At 47.8% G+C, this 12367-nt stretch overlaps 1 protein-coding gene across 1 annotated transcript in view; it reads left to right on the top strand.

The window, feature by feature from the left end:
- LOC311146341 (ZZ-type zinc finger-containing protein 3-like) overlaps positions 1–12367 on the top strand; it is a 50308-nt gene that overhangs the window by 13640 nt on the left and 24301 nt on the right. Inside the window, exons 5-7 of the mRNA XM_084182824.1 lie at positions 3356–3494; positions 11281–11428; positions 11676–11797. Coding sequence (XP_084038950.1) covers positions 3356–3494; positions 11281–11428; positions 11676–11797 — 409 coding nt within the window. The remainder of the gene's footprint in view (positions 1–3355; positions 3495–11280; positions 11429–11675; positions 11798–12367) is intronic.

A 12367-nucleotide genomic window follows, 5' to 3' on the forward strand; every position in this document is an offset into this window, starting at 1 on the left:
TCTGGAGCGGCGCCTGAGACAGCGTTTCCTACCACCATCAACAAAACACCAAATGATGTAATTTCTCGTGGAAGAACGGTGTCGCATCCCTCCAATAGAGTTCCAGACACTTGTAGAATCTATGCCAAGGTGCATTGAAGCTGTTCTGGCTCGTTGTGGCCCAACGCCCTGTTAAGACACTTTATGTTGGTGTTTCCTTTATTTTGGCAGTTACATGTAAACGCAGAATTCTAACTGGTGATTTAATCAGTAGAACTGTTCAGTGGAATGGCTTTTGACCAGTCCTGTCGTTCACTCCACCTTCTGCTCATTAGTGCTTCCTCTTTTAGCCTGAGGTCGTCTAAATGGAAAGGTCATGCTTCTGGATACATCTCATTCAGAGGAGTCTGTGAAACCTAGGATGCGTCCAAAATAGCACCCTATTCCCTTAACGAAGTGCACTACTTTTGTCCAGGGTTTTGTATTTGTATTTATTATGGGTCCCCATTAGTTCCTGCCAAGGCAGCGGCTACTCTTCATGGGGTTTATTATGGATCCCCATTAGTTCCTGCCAAGGCAGCAGATACTCTTCCTGGGGTTTATTATGGATCCCCATTAGTTCCTGCCAAGGCAGCAGCTACTCTTCCTGGGGTTTATTATGGATCCCCATTAGTTCCTGCCAAGGCAGCAGCTACTCTTCCTGGGGTTTATTATGGATCCCCATTAGTTCCTGCCAAGGCAGCAGCTACTCTTCCTGGGGTTTATTATGGACCCCATTAGTTCCTACCAAGGCAGCAGCTACTCTTCCTGGGGTTTATTATGGATCCCCATTAGTTCCTGCCAAGGCAGCAGCTACTCTTCCTGGGGTTTATTATGGATCCCCATTAGTTCCTGCCAAGGCAGCAGCTACTCTTCCTGGGGTTTATTATGGATCCCCATTAGTTCCTGCCAAGGCAGCAGCTACTCTTCCTGAGGTCCAGCAACATTTAAGGCAGTTATACATTTAAAAAACATTACATTACATTCATAACAGATTTCACAACACACTAAGTGTTTGCCCTCAGGCCCCAACTCCACTACCACATATCTACAACACAAAATCCATGTGTACGTGTGTGTATAGTGCGTATGTTATCGTGTGTGTGTATCCATGTGTCTGTGTCTATGTTTGTGTTGCTTCACAGTCCCCGCTGTTCCATAAGGTGTATTTTATCTGTTTTTAAATCTGATTCTACTGCTTGCATCAGTTACCTGATGTGGAATAGAGTTCCATGTAGTCATGGCTCTATGTAGTACTGTGCTCCTCCCATAGTCTGTTCTGGACTTGGGGACTGTGAAGAGACCTCTGGTGGCATGTCTTGTGGGGTATGCATGGGTGTCCGACCTAGTGTGCCAGTCGTTCAATATAGGACTTGTCAAAATAAATACATTATTATAGGAAATAAGGTCATGTTTGGGAGGAAGACCATCTGTAGCACTAAGCACCATGATACCTACAGTTGATTTGAGAGATTTGGGACGATACCTGTTTTGGGGAATGGTATGCAGCACATCCATGAAAATAACACAGGCTCACAAAGCAGGGTCAATCAGTATCTGATCAGATGATTGTTGATCAGTTAGCAGCTCTCCCCTGCTTTGTGACAGGCTCTCACCCCCTATGGGCCCTGGGCGAAAGTAGTGCACTAAATAGGGAATAGAACGGCTTGGGACACAGACACAGCCTTACCTCTCTGATGTGTTTCCTGTTTTGGGACACAGACACAGCCTTACCTCTCTGATGTGTTTCCTGTTTTGGGACACAGACACAGCCTTACCTCTCTGATGTGTTTCCTGTTTTGGGACACAGACACAGCCTTACCTCTCTGATGTGTTTCCTGTTTTGGGACACAGACACAGCCTTACCTCTCTGATGTGTTTCCTGTTTTGGGACACAGACACAGCCTTACCTCTCTGATGTGTTTCCTGTTTTGGGACACAGACACAGCCTTACCTCTCTGATGTGTTTCCTGTTTTGGGACACAGACACAGCCTTACCTCTCTGATGTGTTTCCTGTTTTGGGACATTGACACAGTCTTACCTCTCTGATGTGTTTCCTGTTTTGGGACACAGACACAGTCTTACCTCTCTGATGTGTTTCCTGTTTTGGGACACAGACACAGTCTTACCTCTCTGATGTGTTTCCTGTTTTGGGACATTGACACAGTCTTACCTCTCTGATGTGTTTCCTGTTTTGGGACAGACACAGTCTTACCTCTCTGATGTGTTTCCTGTTTTGGGACAGACACAGTCTTACCTCTCTGATGTGTTTCCTGTTTTGGGACAGACACAGTCTTACCTCTCTGATGTGTTTCCTGTTTTGGGACAGACACAGTCTTACCTCTCTGATGTGTTTCCTGTTTTGGGACAGACACAGTCTTACCTCTCTGATGTGTTTCCTGTTTTGGGACAGACACAGTCTTACCTCTCTGATGTGTTTCCTGATTTACATACATGCTGCTGTCTATTTCTCCCATAGTGTGGATCCCTCCCAAATGGCACCCTATTCCCTATAATATAGTGCACTACTTTTGACCAGGGTACCATTATAGTCCAGGTGCTGGTGGTTGGATTCTCTGATGCATGTTGTCCTCTCTCTCCCCCTCCACCAGTTACCAGAGGTTACTCCAGGTGCTGGTGGTTGGATTCTCTGATGCATGTTGTCCTCTCTCTCCCTCCACCAGTTACCAGAGGTTACTCCAGGTGCTGGTGGTTGGATTCTCTGATGCATGTTGTCCTCTCTCTCCCCCTCCACCAGTTACCAGAGGTTACTCCAGGTGCTGGTGGTTGGATTCTCTGATGCATGTTGTCCTCTCTCCCCCTCCACCAGTTACCAGAGGTTACTCCAGGTGCTGGTGGTTGGATTCTCTGATGCATGTTGTCCTCTCTCCCCCTCCACCAGTTACCAGAGGTTACTCCAGGTGCTGGTGGTTGGATTCTCTGATGCATGTTGTCCTCTCTCCCCCTCCACCAGTTACCAGAGGTTACTCCAGGTGCTGGTGGTTGGATTCTCTGATGCATGTTGTCCTCTCTCCCCCTCCACCAGTTACCAGAGGTTACTCCAGGTGCTGGTGGTTGGATTCTCTGATGCATGTTGTCCTCTCTCCCCCTCCACCAGTTACCAGAGGTTACTCCAGGTGCTGGTGGTTGGATTCTCTGATGCATGTTGTCCTCTCTCCCCCTCCACCAGTTACCAGAGGTTACTCCAGGTGCTGGTGGTTGGATTCTCTGATGCATGTTGTCCTCTCTCCCCCTCCACCAGTTACCAGAGGTTACTCCAGGTGCTGGTGGTTGGATTCTCTGATGCATGTTGTCCTCTCTCTCCCCCTCCACCAGTTACCAGAGGTTACTCCAGACTGTAGGGGTGTTGGAGGCCCAGAGAACTCAGGGGATACTGGACTTGGAGCGTCTGGCCAGACATCAGAGAGAAGCTCTCCAAGACCCCGTCAGCTTTGTGGAGCAGCTGCAGAAACAGGTACTGTACTTTACATGATAGGTTATAGCCTGTTATAACCGGTGTATGATGCGTTGTAACTCTTAACCCTGCAGAATCAGCTGGTGTACGGTATAGAAGCGTTGTAGTAGTAATAATAATACTAGTAACCCTCACCCTTGGCTGCAGGAACAGGTACTGTATAATCAGAATTCTAATAGGTATATGATTGGTAATAACAGGTGGTGATGGGTAATAACGGGTAGGTGATGGGTAATAACGGGTAGGTGATGGGTAATAACGGGTAGGTGATGGGTAATAACGGGTAGGTGATGGGTAATAACAGGTAGGTGATGGGTAATAACGGGTAGGTGATGGGTAATAACGGGTAGGTGATGGGTAATAACAGGTATATGATGGGTAATAACAGGTAGGTGATGGGTAATAACGGGTAGGTGATGGGTAATAACGGGTAGGTGATGGGTAATAACGGGTAGGTGATGGGTAATAACGGGTAGGTGATGGGTAATAACGGGTAGGTGATGGGTAATAACGGGTAGGTGATGGGTAATAACGGGTAGGTGATGGGTAATAACGGGTAGATGATGGGTAATACCGGGTAGGTGATGGGTAATACCGGGTAGGTGATGGGTAATAACGGGTAGGTGATGGGTAATAACGGGTAGGTGATGGGTAATAACGGGTAGGTGATGGGTAATAACAGGTGGGTAATAACGGGTAGGTGATGGGTAATAACGGGTAGGTGATGGGTAATAACGGGTAGGTGATGGGTAATAACGGGTAGGTGATGGGTAATAACGGGTAGGTGATGGGTAATAACAGGTAGGTGATGGGTAATAACGGGTAGGTGATGGGTAATAACGGGTAGGTGATGGGTAATAACGGGTAGGTGATGGGTAATAACGGGTAGGTGATGGGTAGTAACGGGTAGGTGATGGGTAATAACAGGTGGTGATGGGTAATAACAGGTAGGTGATGGGTAATAACGGGTAGGTGATGGGTAATAACGGGTAGGTGATGGGTAATAACAGGTAGGTGATGGGTAATAACAGGTAGGTGATGGGTAATAACGGGTAGGTGATGGGTAATAACAGGTATATGATGGGTAATAACGGGTAGGTGATGGGTAATAACGGGTAGGTGATGGGTAATAACGGGTAGGTGATGGGTAATAACGGGTAATAACGGGTAGGTGATGGGTAATAACGGGTAGGTGATGGGTAATAACGGGTAGGTGATGGGTAATAACGGGTAGGTGATGGGTAATAACGGGTAGGTGATGGGTAATAACGGGTAGGTGATGGGTAATAACGGGTGTACTCCTGAGTGGCGCAGTGGTCTAAGGCACTGCATCGCAGTGCTAACTGTGCCACTAGAGATCCTGGTTCGAATCCAGGCTCTGTCGCAGCCGGCCGCGACCGGGAGACTCATGGGCGGCGCACAATTGGCCCAGCGTCGTCCAGGGTAGGGGAGGGAATGGCCGGCAGGGATGTAGCTCAGTTGATAGAGCATGGTGTTTGCAATGCCAGGGTTGTGGGTTTGATTCCCACGGGGGGCCAGTATAAAAAAAAAAAAAAAAAAAAAAAAAAGATGTATTCACTAACTGTAAGTCGCTCTGGATAAGAGCGTCTGCTAAATGACTAAAATGTAATGTAAATGGGTATGTGATGGGTAATAACGGGTATATGATGGGTAATAACAGGTATATGATGGGTTATATTAATAATTACCTACAGAAGGAAAAAAAACTAAATTAATCCATGAAAAAATTACAAATAACACAAACAAGCTATTCTATAATAACAGACCAGGACATACTCTGCTGCAAGGTCTTCTGTCTACGTTTTCTCCTATAACAAGGTCTGCTGTCTATGTTTTCTCCTAGAACAAGGTCTGCTGTCTACGTTTTCTCCTATAACAAGGTCTGCTGTCTACGTTTTCTCCTATAACAAGGTCTGCTGTCTACATTTTCTCCTAGAACATTTTGGATTTTCTCCTCAACATGCAGTTTAAGAAATCCTGCAATTCGTTCTTCAAATGTAATGATGAATACCCCTGAGTCAGATGAATACCCCCTGAGTCAGATGAATACCCCTGAGTCAGATGTGGAGCAGTGCAGTCAGAAGAGAAGCTCTTCCTCTGCTTCCCCACAAAGTCTCTCTTCTCTGCCTGTCCTTGTTTAGTTTTGGCATCCCGTCTCTCTTCTCAGCCTGTCCTTGTTTAGTTTTGGCATCCCGTCTCTCTTCTCTGCCTGTCCGTGTTTAGTTTTGGCATCCCGTCTCTCTTCTCTGCCTGTCCTTGTTTAGTTTTGGCATCCCGTCTCTCTTCTCTGCCTGTCCTTGTTTAGTTTTGGCATCCCGTCTCTCTTCTCTGCCTGTCCGTGTTTAGTTTTGGCATCCCGTCTCTCTTCTCTGCCTGTCCTTGTTTAGTTTTGGCATCCCGTCTCTCTTCTCTGCCTGTCCGTGTTTAGTTTTGGCATCCCGTCTCTCTTCTCTGCTTGTCCGTGTTTAGTTTTGGCATCCCGTCTCTCTTCTCTGCCTGTCCGTGTTTAGTTTTGGCATCCCGTCTCTCTTCTCTGCCTGTCCGTGTTTAGTTTTGGCATCCCGTCTCTCTTCTCTGCCTGTCCGTGTTTAGTTTTGGCATCCCGTCTCTCTTCTCTGCCTGTCCTTGTTTAGTTTTGGTATCCCGTCTCTCTTCTCTGCCTGTCCTTGTTTAGTTTTGGCATCCCGTCTCTCTTCTCTGCCTGTCCGTGTTTAGTTTTGGCATCCCGTCTCTCTTCTCTGCCTGTCCGTGTTTAGTTTTGGCATCCCGTCTCTCTTCTCTGCCTGTCCGTGTTTAGTTTTGGCATCCCGTCTCTCTTCTCTGCCTGTCCTTGTTTAGTTTTGGCATCCCGTCTCTCTTCTCTGCCTGTCCTTGTTTAGTTTTGGCATCCCGTCTCTCTTCTCTGCCTGTCCGTGTTTAGTTTTGGCATCCCGTCTCTCTTCTCTGCCTGTCCGTGTTTAGTTTTGGCATCCCGTCTCTCTTCTCTGCCTGTCCGTGTTTAGTTTTGGCATCCCGTCTCTCTTCTCTGCCTGTCCGTGTTTAGTTTTGGCATCCCGTCTCTCTTCTCTGCCTGTCCGTGTTTAGTTTTGGCATCCCGTCTCTCTTCTCTGCCTGTCCGTGTTTAGTTTTGGCATCCCGTCTCTCTTCTCTGCCTGTCCGTGTTTAGTTTTGGCATCCCGTCTCTCTTCTCTGCCTGTCCGTGTTTAGTTTTGGCATCCCGTCTCTCTTCTCTGCCTGTCCTTGTTTAGTTTTGGCATCCCGTCTCTCTTCTCTGCCTGTCCTTGTTTAGTTTTGGCATCCCGTCTCTCTTCTCTGCCTGTCCTTGTTTAGTTTTGGCATCCCGTCTCTCTTCTCTGCCTGTCCGTGTTTAGTTTTGGCATCCCGTCTCTCTTCTCTGCCTGTCCTTGTTTAGTTTTGGCATCCCGTCTCTCTTCTCTGCCTGTCCTTGTTTAGTTTTGGCATCCCGTCTCTCTTCTCTGCCTGTCCGTGTTTAGTTTTGGCATCCCGTCTCTCTTCTCTGCCTGTCCGTGTTTAGTTTTGGCATCCCGTCTCTCTTCTCTGCCTGTCCGTGTTTAGTTTTGGCATCCCGTCTCTCTTCTCTGCCTGTCCGTGTTTAGTTTTGGCATCCCGTCTCTCTTCTCTGCCTGTCCGTGTTTAGTTTTGGCATCCCGTCTCTCTTCTCTGCCTGTCCGTGTTTAGTTTTGGCATCCCGTCTCTCTTCTCTGCCTGTCCGTGTTTAGTTTTGGCATCCCGTCTCTCTTCTCTGCCTGTCCGTGTTTAGTTTTGGCATCCCGTCTCTCTTCTCTGCCTGTCCTTGTTTAGTTTTGGCATCCCGTCTCTCTTCTCTGCCTGTCCTTGTTTAGTTTTGGCATCCCGTCTCTCTTCTCTGCCTGTCCTTGTTTAGTTTTGGCATCCCGTCTCTCTTCTCTGCCTGTCCGTGTTTAGTTTTGGCATCCCGTCTCTCTTCTCTGCCTGTCCTTGTTTAGTTTTGGCATCCCGTCTCTCTTCTCTGCCTGTCCTTGTTTAGTTTTGGCATCCCGTCTCTCTTCTCTGCCTGTCCGTGTTTAGTTTTGGCATCCCGTCTCTCTTCTCTGCCTGTCCGTGTTTAGTTTTGGCATCCCGTCTCTCTTCTCTGCCTGTCCGTGTTTAGTTTTGGCATCCCGTCTCTCTTCTCTGCCTGTCCGTGTTTAGTTTTGGCATCCCGTCTCTCTTCTCTGCCTGTCCTTGTTTAGTTTTGGCATCCCGTCTCTCTTCTCTGCCTGTCCTTGTTTATTTTTGGCATCCCGTCGCTCTTCTCTGCCTGTCCTTGTTTAGTTTTGGCATCCCGTCTCTCTTCTCTGCCTGTCCTTGTTTAGTTTTGGCATCCCGTCTCTCTTCTCTGCCTGTCCTTGTTTAGTTTTGGCATCCCGTCTCTCTTCTCTGCCTGTCCTTGTTTAGTTTTGGCATCCCGTCTCTCTTCTCTGCCTGTCCGTGTTTAGTTTTGGCATCCCGTCTCTCTTCTCTGCCTGTCCGTGTTTAGTTTTGGCATCCCGTCTCTCTTCTCTGCCTGTCCGTGTTTAGTTTTGGCATCCCGTCTCTCTTCTCTGCCTGTCCTTGTTTAGTTTTGGCATCCCGTCTCTCTTCTCTGCCTGTCCGTGTTTAGTTTTGGCATCCCGTCTCTCTTCTCTGCCTGTCCTTGTTTAGTTTTGGCATCCCGTCTCTCTTCTCTGCCTGTCCGTGTTTAGTTTTGGCATCCCGTCTCTCTTCTCTGCCTGTCCTTGTTTAGTTTTGGCATCCCGTCTCTCTTCTCTGCCTGTCCGTGTTTAGTTTTGGCATCCCGTCTCTCTTCTCTGCCTGTCCTTGTTTAGTTTTGGCATCCCGTCTCTCTTCTCTGCCTGTCCTTGTTTAGTTTTGGCATCCCGTCTCTCTTCTCTGCCTGTCCGTGTTTAGTTTTGGCATCCCGTCTCTCTTCTCTGCCTGTCCTTGTTTAGTTTTGGCATCCCGTCTCTCTTCTCTGCCTGTCCGTGTTTAGTTTTGGCATCCCGTCTCTCTTCTCTGCCTGTCCTTGTTTAGTTTTGGCATCCCGTCTCTCTTCTCTGCCTGTCCGTGTTTAGTTTTGGCATCCCGTCTCTCTTCTCTGCCTGTCCGTGTTTAGTTTTGGCATCCCGTCTCTCTTGCCAGGCTATGGTCACTCAGTCTGAACATTATTAACGTCTTTGTTTGAAATATTTGATTTTGACGTTGTGCTAATTTGATATCTCTGTTTAGAATTTGGTAACGTTTGAAGTTTGTGATTAAACAGAATTTCGTTTTGCCATAGATTAGTGTATGAATTTTGGATAGAGATTTCTATTTGTTTTAATTTTAATATTGATGGTGGAATTGTTGAATTTAGCTTGTGCTTTTGGGCCAGTTTCTCTAAAGGGTCTCTCTCTGGGTTGGGCCAGTTGCTCTTTATGGTCTCTCTCTGGGTTGGGGTGTTTGTATTAGAAAGCCTTGTGATGATAATATTCAGGATTACAGTAACACTCTCTGTCTCTCTCTGTCTCTCTCTCTCTCTTTCTCTGTCTCTCTCTGTCTCTCTCTCGCTTGCTCTCTCTCTCCTTTTGTCCGTCTCTCTCTCTCTCAATTCTATTCAAAGAGCTTTATTGGCATGGGAAACATATGTTATCACATATTTTGCAGATCTTATCGCGGGTGTAGCGAAATGCTTATGTTCATAGCTCTAACAGTGCATTAATACCTATTGCAAAGATGGCTAGGAGCTAGGAACAGGGGGACCGTGTCAAATAAAGGTGAAATAAAATATGGCAATGAGAATTGGCCATTAACGGAATGAGAAGCCCTAGCAAATTTAGCTAACAATGGCAGAAGCCATTATGACTAAGCAAAATGAAAAATACATAATCAATTCATGCTCTCTGTAATATATTCTGCTGGAAATAGTTGAAACAAAACATTTTCTCCAACATTAAGTATTACACAGTTACGGTAATGATATTCTAAAATGGTTAAATGGGGAGTATGAGGACAATTATCAAATTGAAACATAACAAAAGACTAGCTTACCTTGTAGCCATCTTTGATCTTGTCTTAGTCATTTATTATGGGTTGAAAACACTTTATTTAAAGAAACACTGTACTTTGTACAGGAACTTGAAGAAATGCTAATGTAATGAGAAACACATGCTCGGACAAAAAAATACACGAATCGATTGGCAAAACGACATTTAATCACAAGGTTTTCTTATACAAACCCCATCCAGCTCTCCCTCCGTTTATCCACAACAAGAGGCTGTCGCTCCAGGTGGTTCACATGGTGTCAGTGGGTGCTGTAGGTGGGTGTGGCGCAGGACGCAGAAACTTAGTCCAAAATACTTTAGTGAACAATCACTTTGAACACGAGCCAAAAAAGCCCGGAGGCGAGAGAATACGCACACAGGCGTAAAACAAAATGCGCACTAACATGTGCGAGAACCCTCTCTCAAACAGAGGAGGAAACAACGAAGCACAGACAACCAACAGTAGCGCAATCACACACAACACTTGACAAACACAACGAGAACTTATAGGACAATAATTAACGCTAAACGATAACAGGTGTACAACATCAAGACAAAACCAAACGAACATCAAAACATACAACGGTGGCAGCTAGTACTCCGGAGACGACGACCGCCGAAGCCTGCCCGAGCAAGGAAGAGAGGCAGCCTCGGCCGAAACCGGGAAGAGAGGCAGCCTCGGCCGAAACCGGGAAGAGAGGCGGCCTCGGCCGAAACCGGGAAGAGAGGCGGCCTCGGCCGAAACCGGGAAGAGAGGCAGCCTCGGCCGAAACCGGGAAGAGAGGCGGCCTCGGCCGAAACCGGGAAGAGAGGCGGCCTCGGCCGAAACCGGGAAGAGAGGCAGCCTCGGCCGAAACCGGGAAGAGAGGCAGCCTCGGCCGAAACCGGGAAGAGAGGCAGCCTCGGCCGAAACCGGGAAGAGAGGCAGCCTCGGCCGAAACCGGGAAGAGAGGCAGCCTCGGCCGAAACCGGGAAGAGAGGCAGCCTCGGCCGAAACCGGGAAGAGAGGCAGCCTGCCCGAGCCAGGAAGAGAGGCAGCCTCGGCCGAAACCGGGAAGAGAGGCAGCCTCGGCCGAAACCGGGAAGAGAGGCAGCCTCGGCCGAAACCGGGAAGAGAGGCGGCCTCGGCCGAAACCGGGAAGAGAGGCGGCCTCGGCCGAAACCGGGAAGAGAGGCGGCCTCGGCCGAAACCGGGACACATGGAAGGTTTCAGCTGCTCATCTTGGCTGACAAAGAACAACGTTCGGCCAAAGTCTACTTTTGAGGAACTAGTTCACATGTTTCCTGCCCATACATGGGTCCTGGTGACCTTTATCTAATTCTATGAGGCCACTTCCTGTTGACCCCTGATCTCTAACCTCAGGTGGAGTTGGACCTGCCGCGGCCCCAGAGAGTGGTTCAGCTGCCTGACCTCTGACCCCCAGGTGGAGTTGGACCTGCCACGGCCCCAGAGAGTGGTTCAGCTGCCTGACCTCTGACCCCTTACCTCTGACCCCCAGGTGGAGCTGGGCATGCCGCGGCCCCAGAGAGTGGTTCAGCTGCCTGACCTCTGACCCCTTACCTCTGACCCCCAGGTGGAGTTGGACCTGCCGCGGCCCCAGAGAGTGGTTCAGCTGCCTGACCTCTGACCCCTTACCTTTGACCCCCAGGTGGAGTTGGACCTGCCGCGGCCCCAGAGAGTGGTTCAGCTGCCTGACCTCTGACCCCTTACCTTTGACCCCCAGGTGGAGTTGGACCTGCCGCGGCCCCAGAGAGTGGTTCAGCTGCCAGACATCTCATGGGACCAGTACACCTCGGGGCTGGGAGACTTCGAGGGGGAGTTCTGTGACAAGAAACGCAAAACCAGGAGGCTCAAACTTATATTCGATAAGGGTGAGTTGACTGTTATGGCAGATATTGATTTAGTTGATTGATTCATTTAGTTTATTTCCTCATTAGAATATATGGAATTTGTTTTGGAAATGCTTAACAGCTTTGTTGTTTCATGAAATAGTGTTAAATCATGTATTTATAAATCAATATGATAAATCAATATGATAAATCAATATGATAATCAATATGATAAATCAATATGATAAATCAATATGATAAATCAATATGATATATTGTTTTCCTATAGTTAGGTTACCAGTCCGACCAAAAAGCCCTCTGGATCCCAAGAAGGAGGAGGAGGGTGAACCGTCAACCCTGTACTCTGCTCTGCCCTCTAGTGACGCTCCTGAGAACAGCAGCAACCCACAGGTATAACCCACTGTTAACCCACAGGTATAACCCACTGTTAACCCACAGGTATAACCCACTGTTAACCCACAGGTATAACCCACTGTTAACCCACAGGTATAACCCACAGGTATAACCCACTGTTAACCCACAGGTATAACCCACTGTTAACCCACAGGTATAACCCACTGTTAACCCACAGGTATAACCCACTGTTAACCCACTGTTAACCCACAGGTATAACCCACAGGTATAACCCACTGTTAACCCACAGGTATAACTCACTGTTAACCCACAGGTATAACCCACTGTTAACCCACAGGTATAACCTACTGTTAACCCACAGGTATAACCCACTGTTAACCCACAGGTATAACCCACTGTTAACCCACAGGTATAACTCACTGTTAACCCACAGGTATAACTCACTGTTAACCCACAGGTATAACCCACTGTTAACCCACAGGTATAACCCACTGTTAACCCACAGGTATAACTCACTGTTAACCCACAGGTATAACCCACAGGTTAACCCAAAGCCCTGTAGCTAGGGCACAACTGCCTCCTTTCTCTACTAATTGCTTATAAAGA

The sequence above is a fragment of the Coregonus lavaretus genome (genome assembly GCF_964263955.1).
Source record: "Coregonus lavaretus genome assembly, chromosome: 19".
In the NCBI taxonomy this organism is placed as follows: Eukaryota; Metazoa; Chordata; class Actinopteri; order Salmoniformes; family Salmonidae; genus Coregonus; species Coregonus lavaretus.